This window comes from Mustela erminea, chromosome 6 (assembly GCF_009829155.1).
Source record: "Mustela erminea isolate mMusErm1 chromosome 6, mMusErm1.Pri, whole genome shotgun sequence".
In the NCBI taxonomy this organism is placed as follows: domain Eukaryota; kingdom Metazoa; phylum Chordata; class Mammalia; order Carnivora; family Mustelidae; genus Mustela; species Mustela erminea.
In genome coordinates this window covers 144584922-144601039 of record NC_045619.1, presented here as the reverse complement: position 1 = coordinate 144601039, position 16118 = coordinate 144584922, and the positions used below count along the sequence as shown (strand labels likewise).

At 59.3% G+C, this 16118-nt stretch overlaps 1 protein-coding gene across 5 annotated transcripts in view; it reads right to left on the bottom strand.

The window, feature by feature from the left end:
• Positions 1-16118, bottom strand: part of DIP2C (disco interacting protein 2 homolog C) — a 348933-nt gene that overhangs the window by 224196 nt on the left and 108619 nt on the right. The window contains exon 1 of one of the 5 annotated variants that reach the window (XM_032349896.1): positions 14896-15337. The exons of the other annotated variants lie outside the window; for them this stretch is intronic. Coding sequence (XP_032205787.1) covers positions 14896-14971 — 76 coding nt within the window. The 5' untranslated portion in view covers positions 14972-15337. Of the gene's footprint in view, positions 1-14895; positions 15338-16118 lie in introns of those variants that run through there. 5 annotated transcript variants of the gene reach the window in all.

The window sequence follows — 16118 nt, the reverse complement described above, 5'->3', positions numbered from 1 at the left end:
ACCTGCAGGCGCTCACAGGAGCACGAGGTCCCCCACTGGCTTAGGGTTCCCCCACCAGCCACTATGAAGTTAGGACACTGCTGTGCATCAAAAACTCAAGTAGCCCAAGGCTGTCGCGAGTGAGGTGCATAAGGAAACTTCGGCTCCTCGGGACAGAGACGCCCTCGGCCACCGGGTGCTGAGCAGGGAGGATGACCAGCTGTCAGCTCCGCACTCCCATGGCCAAGGGAAGCGTGGGCTGACGCACGGACTCCATCACAGGCAGAGACAAAAACCGGAAAAGGACATGGAGGACTCGTATCTGGGAGATGCGGAACGCTCCAGTGCGCGCAGGCGGTCTGGGGACAGCCACCTGCAGGCAGGCACCGTGCAAGGACGCCAGCCCCTCAGACCCGTCCCAGACCTGCTCCGCCCACGGGGCCTGTGCAAGCTCCCAGGGTAAGGGCTTCAGACTCCAAGTTCAAAAGACCCATCTGCTGTGCGGATGTGTTCACAAACACATGTGGCTGTGAACACAGCGTCCCCAGCGAGTCCGCACCCCGCTGCTGGAGGACAGGCTCCCAAGAACGCCCCGGCCGTCCCGACGTGGGCCCACACGGGCTCCGGCCACGCGCTGCCGCTGTCGTCAGCCTGTTCCGTTCCCCTGGAACCCTCAGTCTTCTCCATCTGTCTGCTCAGACGCGACCTCCCCTCAGGCTAATCCTGAGCTCTCCCGGGACACCTGTGTGTTCACCGGTCGGTGAGCTGCCGCTGAGTCCCAGGGACGCCCGGCCTCGCTGGCGGTTCCATCCTCACCCAACCCCATGAGGCAAGAGCCGCCAGCGAGCCGCCATGCAGGTCCCGGGGCCCGGGAGGACAGTGTCGGCGGGCTCGGAGCCGAGGTCCACTCAGGCAGCTGGTCCCGAAGGTCCATGCGCTCTCCTCAGCGCGACTCAACGGCCTTCGAACAAGAAAGAAGCTGGATTTGGAACAGGAGGTGCCTTACAGGCTAGTTTCTGGTGAACGTGCTGTACAGGACGTCTGCCTGAAGAAGGCCCGAGACAGCACAGAGCACAGCGCCGCGTGGTCCACGGCGGGAACACGGAGGCCGGCAGAGCCACGGCCGCTGTCCCAGAGCCGCGGGGCCGTCGGAAGCACGCAGACCCGCCGCGAGCTGTTTCCGGAGGTGAAGCAGCGACGTCCAGGGACCCGGTCTGAGACGGTGCGTGCGGCAGAGCGTGCTGGGAATGCCAGAGCTACAGGAGGCCAGGGCGCCCGGGAGGCTCGCTCGGCCCTGCCCAGCTCCGGGACGGAGGGCCCTCGTCAGCTCCAGCGTGCGCTGCTCCTCGAGCTCCCAGGGGAGCGGAGCACTGGTAGCGCCCAGGGGCTGCGAGGTGGCGGGCAAGGCCCCGGGGCCCCAGGGAACTCATCACGCCCCGCCCAGGACGCTCTCCAGCCCGCGGCCCAGCTTCAAGCCCGCCCCAGGGACCACCCCCCCCCGTCCACGCCCACAGGGAGAGGGAGCCACCGCGGACGCCTACGGCTTCGGAAGTCCGCTGACCGTGAGAAGGCGTCCACTGCGCGTGTTCACCCGGCAGCCTTGCAGGGCTCTGAGGGAGGGACCCTGGACCCTGCTGGCAGCGGCCCCACGGTGGAATCGCGCGTTCCGGGGTCCCGGAGGCCACATGTGGGCGAGCGAGCACAACGGCCCCGCCCCTCCCGGGCCCCGCGCAGCCGCTGGAAATTGCCAGCTGACAAGGGGACACTCAGGCGACAGCGGCCGGGCCGCAGCTAGCCGCCAGGGGCCAGAGTGAGAGAAGAGACTTGCAGGTGCGCTGCCCAGGTGAGGGCTCAGGCACCACCGAGCGGGGCGGGGTGAGGAGGAAGGAGAGTGAACGCGGAACGGAAGGCAGTGACGTCCCGCACAGCCCCTCGGAGCTCGAAGCCGATCCCGCAGCCGCTCTCTGAGCCCCGGAAACGGGGAAGACCCGTCCGCGAACCGTGCTGGCCACGAAGGCAGGCGCCCACAGCACCGCGTCCACACGAGGACCCTGCATGCTTGAACCAGCTCGTGGGACAGGCCTGTCTGTGCTCCGTCCACGGACCTGCGAGCCGGGCGGCGAGCCTGCACCGTTTGCTCCCCACCGCCCTGCAGAGCGTCTTCCCGCCCGCCCTCCGCCCCCCACACCCCGGCCAGAGGTTTGGCGCAGAGAGAGGCACTCAGGGGTCTCTGGGGAGCGCTCGAGAACATGGGTGGCCAGGCCCAGCCCAGACCGAGTCAGAATCGACGTCTTTAAAGCAATTTGCACAACTTGGGGTTTAAATCCTTGTCCCTCTGTGTTCCTTACGTGGCCACGAAACCCTGCAAGGGACCCCAGCCAAAGAGTGGACTTGGGCACAGGTAGATGCAGCCAGGGACTGGACTACAGAGCCTTGGTCCCTCGCCCAGCAGGGACGCGCCATCTCACAGAGCCAGCCAGGACCAGGACAGGCTGAGCCCGGGGACCGGCACCATTGCTTCCCTCCTCAGAACAGAGGTGCATGTTTCCTCACATCAAGTAATTCACCTCAAGGCGGGTGTCAATTCCCACCCCCCGACAAAGAACTGAAGTTAAGGCTGGTCGAGGCCAAGGGAGGGGGGCGGGGCAGGCTCTGCCAAGGTCTGGGAGGGCCTGTGGGGGTCCCCACCTTGTCAGCCCACGGGGACATCTGCAGCGCTGGACATCCACCATCGCCACCGCTCTGGCATGTCACAACAGACTCCCCTCTTTCTCGAGCCTCTGCTCGGTGTACAGGACACTGGTGTGTGGCTCCAGTACCAAACACCCTGGTCTCCGAGCCGCGTCCCCCACGGCGGCTCCCAGCATAGTCTCTCGCCGGCTGCCCCCAGCTCTGCCACCAACCGTCTTGCTCCCTTTCCTGGAGACCCCCAGAACATTCTGTAGGAGAAGGGGGTGTTCTCTGTCCGCAGGACGCCCGGTGTGAAAAGAGGGTGAGGGGCTCGGCCAGCCTCCTCCCCATAGCCCAGCCATGCCCCTGCCCCCACGGCCCCCGGCGCTGCGGCCCCCAACATGGAGCTTCCTGGCTTCGTGGAGAGCAGCCCCGCTTCCCTCCCCGGCCGACTTCTCCAACGTGCCGGCCGAGCCCCACCTCCTAGTCCTGGGAAACCCAGGATCGAGCACAGCAGCGGACACAAATACAGGTCCCAGTCAGCATCCAGAAGGAAGGATGTGGCATGTTTCTGTCACTGCTGACCCAGCACAAGGTCCCTGAATGGACCAGGTCATGGTGCTCAGTTGCTGTCGGAGTCTAAACCTTCATTTTGGACCCAAGCAAACCCAGACCTGGGAGGCTCTGCAGTGGGCACAGCTCACCGCCCGAGCGGGAGGATACCGGGGCTGGTCAGGGCCATCACCCCCATATTCCTGGGCACACGCTCCAGGACCAGCACCCCGAGCCACTGGGGCAGCCTGCGGGGGCTAGGCCAGGCCAGACAGTCACCTGCACGGCCACCTGCACAGCCGTCTGCACCCAAGGCCACAGCACTGCCTCATGGAACATACCAGCAGCCGCACAGACAGGCGTCGGGGAGGGGAGTGCCTGGGCGGCTGCTCCACCGTCCCCCATCTCGAAGGCCTTTGTCCCAGGTCCTCAGACTGACCGCACAGTTGGACTCGAGAACGGTTCCTCCGGACATTCCCGCCACGTCCTGCCGAACCCGCTGCTTCCCTTCCCCACAGAGCTCCTCATAAACCCTTTCCCATTCGCCGTCACACGCATACCTACTGTCCTCATGAGGCTTTTACTAAGATTCTGGAATGTTTTGTACCTAAAAATCACGATTAGGCAGCTGCCCACCACTGACCATCCCTGAACAGGCCTCGAGGGGAACAAGGTACAGGGTCTTGAGCACGGGGAGCGGCCGCCAGAGACCCCAGGCGTGTGCAGGCCCCGCAGACGGAAAGGGAATCTGGCCACCCTCTGAGCCTGTCCTGGAAATCAGCATCCACAGGAGCGGGTGGACGCAGGCCCGTCCCTACCCGCGGCTGGCGGGCACCTGGGGTCTGAACACACGACCCGGAGACCCCACCAACCCCAGGGGCCCTGAACACACGACCCGGAGACCCCGCCACCCCCAGGGGCCCTGAACACACGACCCGGAGACCCCCCACTCGCAGGGCCCTGAACACAGCCGCGGGCACCCAAACTCCCGCCCGGAAGCCCGGCTCCGCGCTCTTTCCCTGTCTGGCGCTTGCCGGTACACGCATCTTCAAGCCTTAACCATTTTTATCTGATGTGCAAGACGAGGACACACACAAAGGGAGAGCGCCGGCATCACACGGTGGGGCCACGCAAATGCGCCGGAGCCCTGCCCACCTGCTCCCAGAGATTCTCAGGCCACGCGGCCCCAGGACACTCACGACACGGAGCATCGGGGACAACGGCTGAGTCCGAGGTGAATCAGGGCTCGGGCTCCATGGGGGCCCTCCCCCCACCATGCTGAGCCCCCACGGGTGTCCTCATGTCCAGTCCTTTCCTGAGAAGAGGGTCCCTACAGCCCACCAGCCACCAGAGCGCTCCGGCCGGAAACTCCTAAGTGATCTCAGCGAACTCAGGCTGTCAGGCCAGCCTCACAGGCATCCTCCACAAAACCACCGCGGGAAGCAACACCACGGTCCGCGGGAGCACAAAGGAAGCCTAGAGCCCCTGCGGCTCCCTGCGCGCCCGCCCCACCCCGTCCTCGGCAATCTCGGATCTGTACCTCCCACCCCTGCAAGCCACGACCCCCCCTTGGGACACTGCCGGCTCCCATCACCGGAACGACCCCCACCCTCCAGGCCTCTCCCCTTCAGACGACCTTCGACTGTAACAAGACCTAAACACAGTCCCCAACCCCAAACGAAGGTATGCCTTGATGGTGACTTCAGAGGGCACACCCTTCCAAGCACTGCACATCAAGCCACGAAGCTGTCCACGTGCCCCCGGCAGGGTCCCGAGGTTTACGGCCGACTCCGCACACGCCTGGCAGGGTCCCGAGGTTTACGGCTGACCCCGCACACGCCCGCCGTGGCCTCCGCTCAGTCCCCATGTTCCAGCCGGATTCTACCAAACCCCCGTTAAAACCCCTCTGGGCTTAGCTTTACGACAATCTCAAAATCCCCCGCGGCCTAGGAGCCAGATCCAGACAGCCCCGGTGGCCCCACGTCCTGTGGTCCCCGCGCCAGTGTCAGGGCTGGGGGGGGTGGTGGGTAGAACGTGACACAGGGCTTGGGGGGTCAAGAGGAGCTCAGCCTCCCATCTCCATCTCCGTGGAGAGGCCTGGGTGGTGAGCACGCCCCCTCAGAAGCACCTCCAGCCCCACCGAGTCACGGGGGGCGTGGGGGGCACGCAGGCCTGGCAGGCGTCTCAAGCCGGAACGGCCCAGCAAATCTCCCCATGGACCCAGGACCCCCGAAACTGTACAGTAAGGATGTTCCCTGTTTCAGGCCTCCACGCTGGGGGGACGGGTTAACGAAAACTTTAGTAACACACCCAGGCCACTACCTGCCTCGACCTCCCCTGCTCTCAGCCGGACTCACGCCTGAGGCTCGAATCCCCAGGAACTCTGCGTTTCTCTCAGGGGCTCAAAGATTGCCCCATTTTTCACAGAATATTTAAGACGTGAGAAAATATTCACAAGATACTGTTATGTGAAAAAATATGATCTTCCGTGAGCAGTCTGCCCCGGAACAGGTCGATGAATGAACGCATCAACATGGGAACAGTTTTGTGTGGGCGCCTGATCCCCCAGAGCAGGCCGGACGCCCTCTGCACCACACACACCACCGCCCAGGCCAGCCCCTCTGCCTCCCCGTCACGTTCCCAGCTCCCAGCAGACAGGCAATCCGTATTTGTTAAACCAAGGCCTGTCTACAGATAAATCTGAAAAATTATTATGAAACATGATTTTGGAATTTTTATCGAGCGCTCGTAATTAGACGTTTCCTTTACTCTTCCTATAGTACTTCCAAACGTTTGGTAGCAGAGTCGCCAAAAATACCCATGAGCTCAGGCCAAGATCTTCAAAACTGCTGGAGCTCTGACAGCAGACCCCAAACTTGGAGTCTGTGTGGCGTAATTAACAGTGATTGTGTTTTGACACTTGTCTTTTGTGCTTAGATTAAAATAAAGCAACAAGACGCAGACGTAGCTCACATTCTACTTCGATTCCCTGTGCTTCTGTAGTAACTGGCCCCTCCCCTCTGGTCTCCGAGCCAACTGCTAAGAAGGGCCAGCTGGAGAGAGCAGCGAAGTCTGGGCCCCGCCAGAGTGTGAGGGAGACCCACAGGCACGGGCAGGACGGTGGGGTGCGGGGAATGGGGAGCCCCCTGGGGACGCGGGGGTCCCGGCTCCCAGATGACGGACTCCGGGCACCACCGCCAGAGCTGAGGGACTAAAAGCCCTTCAAGGACGAGGCCGAAGGGCTTAGCACGCTTTAGGTTAGTGCCCTGGCTTCCTTCTTCCCTTATGTAATTTTCTACAAATTGTACAGATAATGCATTTTGTCGCCAGACACGCACATAGTACGAACGAGGTCACGCTGGAGGCTTGGGGCCAGACCTGCGGCTGGCACTGGCACAGGGCTCTCCCCACAGCCCTCGAGGCAGGAATTACCTGCCCTTGTCTCTCCGTAAAGAAACGGGTCCCAAGAAAGGAAGTTCCAGCATCACAACAGCCGACTGAGAAAGCCGGATCCTTCCCTGAACCTGCCTCGCAAGAAGCCCCATGCCGTCCACAGAGTGAACCTTCTCAGGACTCGGGCACTCAACTCCCGACCTAAAACCCTCTCATCACTCAACAGCGCACGAAGACAGGAGCACAGGACCAGGACTGCCAAACTGGACACAGCACCGGTTCGCGCGAGTTTGCCTTATTCATGATGATTCTTAATTTCAAAGAACTGCAGTAGAAAGTTCAAACTTTGTCCAAAGACACTTCAGCCCCTCTCCAAAGCACCCTGCCAACGGCGGGCTGTGGAGCAGGGCGGGAAGCTGGGCCATGAAAGGGGTCCACGGAGCCAACGGACAGCAGGACACCCATCTGCATCCACTCCCTGGGGCCTGATCAATGAGCGCATTTCCACCCGAACCACAGAGATGCCGCTAGTCAAACACGAAGTCGTGACCTGGACCGGTCTGAAAGTCGGGGTCTCTTGGCGTATTCTAACCAACCCAAAGCAAGGCCTGGAAAAATCAAGTTGACGTGGAAAATCAGCCTTTGTCACCGCTGGCTGGAGGAGAACGGGAAGCAGCCACAGCCAGCCTCATGCGATGTCACCGTCCAGTGTGGTTGTCAAGGGAGTCTTACTCTCCACCATTTAGCAAAGTGGGGTAAGCCGTTAATGTTTTGTGCGACGACCCTTAAACGAAGACTCCTGGTGCTGCTTTGCACTGACACTAACTCCCACACATAGTCCGTGTTCGCACTGGGTTCTACAGGGACACCGGCGCTGAGGGCCTCCTCTCGAGCCCTCTGCACAGAGTTCACGTGGCCATTTGTTTTCCCTATGAAACACGGTCGTTTCCCAGCTTCCCGTGAACCACACTGGTCCAGAAATGACGGTCCCTCTCACATACAGGCACACACACATCTAAAAACCATCGATGCCTAATTTGAGGACCCCAAGCCGGCAGAAACAGGGCGGCTTTCACACAAACCCTCTAGGAGCTCACAGCGTTCTGGAGGAGCGACACAGCTCTCTCTTCACCCACGCTGGTCGTTAACTCATCTGTGAAAATGTACCAGACACGCACCACGAATCCGCCAGTGTCTGCTCGGCTCTCGGGAGCCATCCTGGGGAAGGAGCGAGGCTTCCAGAACACCGGAAGCCAACGGTGAGAGATGGGTAGTGGCGACGGCCGGGAACGGGGAGGAACTCCCGTCCAGTAAGCGGCCAAGGGAGGCCGGGGCTGTCCGAACGTGGAGACAGGCGCCTCCAGACTCGGAGGCAGGGGGAGGTGCGAGGCCGGGGCAGGCGCACCAGGGCACCGGGCCGCCACCTGGGGAAGGACCGCCGTGGGCGCCTCCGCCCCTGCTGACGGTCAGCTCGCTCCGGACAGCACGTGACGCACGTGCCAGAAGTCAGACACCTGCCTGTTCAGGCTTTTCCAGCTCTGAGACTCTGATGTTTCCCTACAAACAAAGGGTGCTCGCCACAGAAAGCCTTCAGAACAGAGAGTCCCGCTGGAATGCAGACACGTTTGTTTCTGGTACATATTTGTCTAAGTTAGTTCAAGCAACGCTGGAAAAATATAATGAAAAATGTCAGCTAACCTGCTTAGCCAGCCAGTAGCTCAGGCCGTGTAACCACTCCCCCGCGGGGGTCCCACGAAGGGTGTAACGGGAAGAACCCAGGGGAGGAGACAGAACCCCAGAAGCCCTCGCTGAGACCCCGAGGACATCTCTGACTCTTTCTGCAGCTCCTCCTCAGTGGGAGAGGGGGTGGCGGCCCAGACCAGTGACTGCCACCAGGAGTCTGAAGGAGACTGTCAAAAGTTTAAACATTGATGGGAATTGTCCATTTGCATCTACGAGATCACACAAGCTCATACAAAGTGACCCTTCTCCATTTCTTAGAGTCGTAATCAACTCGTTGTGGGAGCACTAGCTCTAGAACGTGGTGGCTGGGAGCTCAGAAGGCAGTTAGGAGTCTGACATGAATTAATTTTAATAATACGGAAAGTACATGGGCGCATGGACCATGAGACCCTACAGATGGTCAGTAATTAGGCAAATAGCCAGACCTGGATGTCTGGTCTTTGTGGGGGAGTCTCGGAGCAAAGAATCAGGAGGGCAGCACACAGCACCCCAAAGTAGGGCCGCAGGAGCTCGGGGCCCATCACCCCACAGTAGAACAGTGTCCCGGACGGCCGTGGCACACGGGTGATGTGGATGGATGGAAGCACCAGAGAGACAGCAGGTGCAGGGAGACGCTTTCTCCGAACTCTCCTCACCTGCCTCACCTCCACATGTCCGCGTCAACACAGACCCTCCAAGAGGACCTCAGTGTCCTGAGTCCCGGTCCCGGATGATTCCCCAGCCAGGAAGACGGACTCTCGTCCCAGGAGAGATGAGAGGTCAGCCGCACCCGGATGGACGGCCACAGTCACATTCCCGCCTGCGCTGAGAGACCCAGTCCCGCTCCCTAAACCTTCCGCTCGCCTCCGAGAGGCCTCCACCCCCTCCTCCCCTACGAGGACGCAGGAGCCTGAGCCTGAGCCTCCTCGGGGAGGGACCCCTCTCCCCGGACATCTCCCGGGCGTCCGTGAGATGACACACGCTAAACTTCTCTCGTTGATCTGTTTTACTGTGCTGCTCTCAGCTAAGAACTCAAAAGGGTGGAAGGGAAATCGCTTTTCCTCCCCAAGAGCGTCAGGCACAGGATTTTGTTTTCTATTCAAGAAGGACCCCATCAGCCCAAAGCAACTGCTCCTGCTGCGGGGCCCCACACGGTCACAGCCTGCTCTGACCCGGCAGGTGGCTGCGGCGGCGGCCCTCACACCAGCAACACCCCCTGCTCATAGCCGCTGCGGTCTCCCTGCCCCCGGTGAAAGCCAAGATCCCACGTCCTTCTGTAGTCCGGGGAGAGCCCGCCACGAGGAGCTGCTCACCCCACCTGTGGGGATGCCTGCCGGCCTCCCTGCCCCTGCCCGGGACCTGAGCTCGGTGCACACCTGTAGGCTTCCCGCCCAACTCACAGGGGGTCGGGGTCGCATCAGGAGAAAGCTGCTCCAGCTCAGCTCCGGTCAGTCTGTGACCCGAGACACAGGAAACTCAAGACTGACTTCTGCGCTTGACCAGATCCCGGTCCCACTCTCCAGCTCGGTCCCAGCACCCCGCCATGGGCACCCCGTCTGCAGCCCAGCCCGACCAAGGCCTGAGGGAGGGCGCCGCTGGGAAGCCGAGACAGTTCGGTGTGGAAACCAGCAGCTCCCCCGCAGGAGGCCTAGCACACGACTGCATCTCGAGCATCTACCGTGCATGTGGCACAGACACTGGCTTTGAGACAAAAACCCGTGGGGAGAAAGACGCGCGCGTGAAGGCAGGCAGGCCTTGGCAGGAAGGCCGCGCGATGGCACAGGAACCCGGGGCAGATGGACAGGCCAGAGGACAGGGCCAAGCTGCATGCAGTGCCTGGCACGAGGAACAAAGGGAGAGGAAACCCAGTGACACGGGCGTCCTTTGCGCTCGTCTGTAAAGGACACCAGCTGTTAACTAAGGTCGGTCAGGATTTCAGGTCTCGCCCCACCGACTATCGGCCTGCAGCCTTCTCCGGTGTCCTGCTCGCCGGCAGTCAGCCCTTGGCCCGCTCTCAGGGAAGAGGCGACACCGTATCCCTTGATACGCCGCTGGCTCCCAGACTGGATTCAGAGTGAGCTTTTCCCTTCGCTGTAACTCAGTAAGTGACATGCTTGACAGCCCGCTGACGGCCAAAATGACCAGCTGATTTCAGATAGTGTCCGTGACCACGTGGTGTCCTCAACAAGGACCGGCCGTCTGGGGCCTTCTCATATGCGTGCGTTCGTTTCCGGGAGGCCAGGAAGCTCACAACGGAGAGAAGGCAGCCGTCAGCCTGACGGACGAAAGCCTCACCCAACAAGACTGATGATGAGCGAGGGGCTCCGGACAGCCCGCAGCGGGGATCTTACACACGTGGACACACACGCGGACACACACACACACACTCAGTGCTGCCCAGCCCGTTGGCTCCTGCTACGGCTTCCCAGGTTGAAAACTCAGCACTGAAGCTCCCAAACTTGACCGCATCACGGACTACTTGTCGAGTACTATTCTGCATTTCTTCTTCTGCTTGCAAGGGAGCTCACCCCTCGACAACCGCATGGTGGTCAGCCCCTGCGTTAGGTCTCGCTGGCTCTCGTTCCCGGAAACGAGGCCTTGGTTCCCGACAGCGTCCGTGTGCTCACCTGCCCTTCCCAGCCAGGGAAACTCTTGCCAAGTGACCGCAGACCCTCCCTTTGGGTCCCGTGGACACCCTGTCACGGTGTCTGGTGTCCCAGACGCCAGGAGAGGCTCCCAGAAAAGCAGGGTTTTAACCACTGGAAAAGATCCTCCTGAACTTCACCAATACTCTCCCTCCCGACAGACCACCTAATCCGTCCTTATCCGGCAGCAATGGAGACCACCAGCTCAACTTCACCAACACGGAGTCCACGCCATGGGCCCGGCAGCCGCCACGACCTTGCACGCTCACGGAAGGGTCTCCTCGTGGACTCCTTGCCCCTTTGGCCCAGCGGGTGCTTCTGGCTGCTGTCTGCTCATCCGCTCGGCCGTGTGCCTTCTCTAGCTCCTGCTTTTAATGGACCGCAGGCAGAGAAGCCAGGCAATCAAGGTATGAAACCTGCTTATTCGATCGACTGCTGGCTTCGTCCAGGTTCTCCAAAATAACCCTAACTATTAAGGTCCCTGAATGCAAGAGGAGGGTCAGCAGGCTACCGTCTCACATTTAAAACCAGATGAACAGGAGTCCAAATTAAAGAATTCTCTCTTTCAGCAGCACCATACAGGATCGAGCTCACTCCGGAACGAAAATTAACAAATTCGGTCTTGATGAAGCTGCAGACAGAAGTTTTCGTAAATGAACCATTATTCTAAGAAGAACCAGGGCTCATGATTTAAAGAAAAGAAATCACTCTGTGGTCAAGGAAGGAAGTCGTGAGAACTTCAGCTTCAGGAATCCGACGCATGAAGACAGTCCTGATAAATCAGATTTCTACAGACTGGACAGAGGTCCTCATCCTAGCACAGAGCAGCACGCCTGTCTTCTCATTCCGGGAGTGCACACGGTGAGTGTGGTCAGTAGGAGCAAACACACACACACTTACCGCCAAAATTGTAAGCTGACCTTCCCAGAGGATGTCTGCACTCACGTGTCTTCATTCTACCCCTGAGTGCTCGGGGTCCCGTGATGAAACACTTGTAACACGGTTTGTATCCCAAACCATGTTCTCTTGCTGCAACCAGCTTTTTGTGTTTTCATCAGACACAGTCCACTGTGGAACATTCTAGAAACTGGAAGGATTTTGAGGAGTGAAGATAATCATGACAGGCCGGAAGCACTCCAGCAAAGGGCAGAAATGGCAGAGGCGCAGAAAGATGACACCATTTAGCAAAATGAAAAGCAAACCTGGCACGCTTTGATGAGGGGCGTGCGCGCACACACACACACACACACACGCACACGCACACACACACGGGTTGGGATTCATGCAGGAAGATGACCTGCCCACGACCCTGGAGAAGGCTCCCTCCCCGCAGGGCCCCCGCCAACCCGCAGGCCCGAGAGGGCGCTCACCCGCATGGGCCCCCCTACCCCCCGCAATAACAAGTACCCCGGCCTCTGCGCCCACCACACCTGCCTCCGGAGGCCGTCCCGTGTGAGTGTCCCGCACCGCGCTGGGGTCTGGGCCGGATGCCCTCCTCTAACGGTGGGCCCGTCACGTGAGGCTCGTGGCCAGCAACCGCCCACACTGCCCTCCCGGGAGCACCCTGCGGGCCGGCTTGCTCACGCACAGCCGGAAGGTCTGATCTGGGCGCCCCTCCCCTGGCCATCACGGTGGACACGTAAGTGTTCATGAAACCTGAAAGCTGTTCCTGTTTCTACACAAGTTCCTTAAAGAGCACAATACAAAGTTCTCAAACACCCTTCACCCTAAAACCTCTCCTAGTGATAGCAGCTGTATTTTATGACAACCCCCCACCGAAAAACAAAATGAGTCACAGAATTTACCAAACTGGGTCAGATATATCTTCAGGAGAAAGGGAGGCTACAAGCAGGTCAAAACTGACTTTCTCCAAACCAACGGAAGCCAGGGGGTCAGCAAACCACAGCCAGAGGCCCGCCCACTCCAGTCCACACTTGCTTTCCCACAGCTCATGACCCAACTGCAATGTCTACACTTTAAGTGCAGAAAAGCACAAGAATAATATTTGGCAATATGTCAAAATTTTACAAAATTCAAATCCAAGTGTCCGTAAGTGCAGGTTCACGGGCACGCAGCCTCACTGCCTGTGTCTGGCCCGGAACCACATGTGTCTCTGCGGGGCCGGGGGCTCCTCGCCGCCCGGGATGCTGGCCCCCTGGGAGCCACGCAGGCTCTCTCGGGCTCTCAGGGGTGTCCTGAGCACCAGGTAAGCCCCCAGGCGCACCGCCGGACGCTAGCCCGTGAAAGCGACACAGAGGTTGGAGTGGATTTTGAATGCTCCCCGTCACGCACAGGAGAGTGTGACGTCCTCAGCTTCGGAAACAAAGGGCAAGGCCCGGTGCTCTCAGCGCCCGCACAGCCAGGCCACACAGCGAGCCGCAGAGGCCGACATAACCAAAGCCAGCCCTCCTCGGGGCCTTCCAGCGCACAGGAAAGGCCGAAAAATTAGGAACCTTATAATCTAACACTACAGCACGGCAGAACTTGACAAGACACACACATGCATGCACACACGCACGCACACGTGCACTCACACTCACACACACGCACACACACAATTACACCCACAGGCCATCTCTGAGGCTGTGGCTACCAAGCAGGGCAGGGCTGAGCGAGAGGGTGAGGTTGTCCAACCGCGTCCCACGGCAGCGACCCCAGAACTCGGTGTGTCCCGGGGAGACTTCCGAGGAGGAGCAGCCTCCGGCAGGGCGGCAACTCAGCGCCCGAGAACCGAGCAGCCTCAACTGCTAACAACGAAGGGACATGGCTTTGCGCTGTCCTTGGCTCCCGAGAGGCCCGAGCTCCGGCGCCGCCCCTCGAGGTCCAGGCCGGGTCTGCGGGAGCCAGGAACTCGCCCCCCAGAAGACCCTGGAGGCACCAGCCATGGAGGACACTGCTTTCAAAGCTGGAAAACAGGAATTCGGTACAAACTGAAGTGGAACCCGCTGAGATGTGCCGGGACCGATCTGGGGGGAACGCACACAGATCTCGGGGGCCTGCGGGGTATAGCGGGCCCGAGGGCATGTGCTCACCAGACGGCTCACTAGCAGGTGTTCGGTGCGGGACAACGTCACCCTCCTGTTTCACGGATGGGGGTTCCCAGGAACCTCACCGGCCCTCACAGACTGGGCCCACCCCGGGTCCTTCGTCCGCAGACGGCTCAGTCTTGGTCCCTGAAGTTCTGCGGGGCTCTGCTGGGCCCCCTCCTGGCACCGCGGCCCAGAGACCACCTCGAGGCCGTCAGAAGTGCCCACAGGGCTCAGCCCTCGCTTCCTGTCTGTCCAGTCCCAGTCCTTGGGAAGCCGACTGTCCACGTACTTTGCCCAGTGCTTTGTCTGAGGCGCCAGGTGGCCTCTGCTGGGTGTCCCTGCATCTTGGAGAGAAGCTCTGGTCCAAGCCAGCTCAGTCCGTGGGAGCCCCGCCTGGTGGCCATGGGCACCAGCCCAGAAGCCGGTATCTACCTGGGCTACCTTCTGAGCTGTCACTCGGCTCGTCGGCCTTTGCGAGAACCCGCATGCCTCATTTCATTGTTCTCCACAGACGTTTCCTTCCTTTTTTTACAAAAACTGAAAGTTAGTGGCTGCCCTGTGTACAGCAAGGCTATAGGCACGATTTTTCCAACAGCATTTGCTCACTTCGTGTCTCTGCGTTCTGTCTTGGTAATTCTCATAGTATGTCAAACTTCATTATTACTGTATTTATTTATTATGGTGATCTGTGATCGGTGAAGATGATTCTCTGAAAGCTCCAACGATGGTCAGAAGTTTTTAGCAATCAAGTATTTTTAACTTAGGTATTTACATTTTTGTAGGTGTAATGCTACGACCGCGTGCCGACCGCGTGCCGCTTGCCTATGATACAGTGTAAATGTTATTCTTGCAGCCGCTGGAAACAAAAATTCATCTGCCTCACTTTGTTGCAATATTCAACTTACTAGAACATTTGCTTTGTTGCAGGGTCTGGAACCCAGGCCACGGTATCTCCAGAGCAGGCGTGTATCCTTTTAACATCAGGGTCTCTCCCTGTACGGGGAGCTCCAGGTTGAAGAGAAGGCAGCTGACCACCCCACTCACACCTGGAACACACACACGCACATACGAGTGTTCTTCGAAGGACCGGATGAATCAGGGATGCCCAGAGCACTCCCGGCAGTGCCTCAGAGAAAGCAGGTATCACACAAAAAATAGCTACTATCTGGGCCACTTGGGCTACACACACACATTTACTTTTGATATTTCACAAAGTCAGTCTCCTTTTTTTTTTTTTAACCTCCTTTTATCATATTCAAACAAAACTGCATTACAACTGGGCAAGTTCAGTTTTCTACCACAAAACCTGGCATGGCCGCACAAAGCCCTCTCAAAGATGCACAGAAGAGGAAAAAAACTTCTGAGTCCCCTTATCAGCCACACAGGTCCCTACGTCTGTTGCAGGAGAAAAGCAGTGAGCAGCCGAGTGCCAGGGCTAGGCCTGACCGCCACGGCCCAGGGGAGCCACAGTGGGGAGCCGGGAGGACACCCGCTCCGTGGGCTGCCCAGGTCAGCATCACAGCCCCGGCTGCCGGCAGGTCGCGAGGGGCACCTCCCTCCATCCACACACCAAGGCAGATGGTCACGGGCGATCACACGAGAGCGTAGGCACGTCGTGAAGTATAAAACAAGTATCATCCTCCAAAATGTTTAAGTCCCTTAAGGAAGTGGGTCACCCCTAAAAATACAAAGCGGTACCCGAGTCCCAAAAGAGTGTAACAGACACAGACAAGGGCGCACGCAGGCGAGTGCGAAACCAGCACTCACACTCTGAAAGCTCCTCACTCCGCACGAGCGCAAGTCTTCAGCCAGAATCAGGGCAGACACTTTCTTTTCCATTTTCCCTCTGCTGCTTAAACAATATACACGGGGAGTAATCGGTTTTTCCAATTTTAGAAGAAGGCATTTTCCACAGCCTCCCGTGCCAGTTGCTCCTAGAATCACGTGCATTCAGGGAGTGAGATACAAAACGACGCCTTTTCCACTGGCTGCATCACGTTTAGCTTCTAACACGCTATCGCCAAACGCACTCAACTTTCAGACTCACGGAGGCCTTCAGAACCTACAGGAGAAGCACACCAGGTAAATGGGCAAGGGCTAAGAGAAACGCTCGACTTACACACAGCGC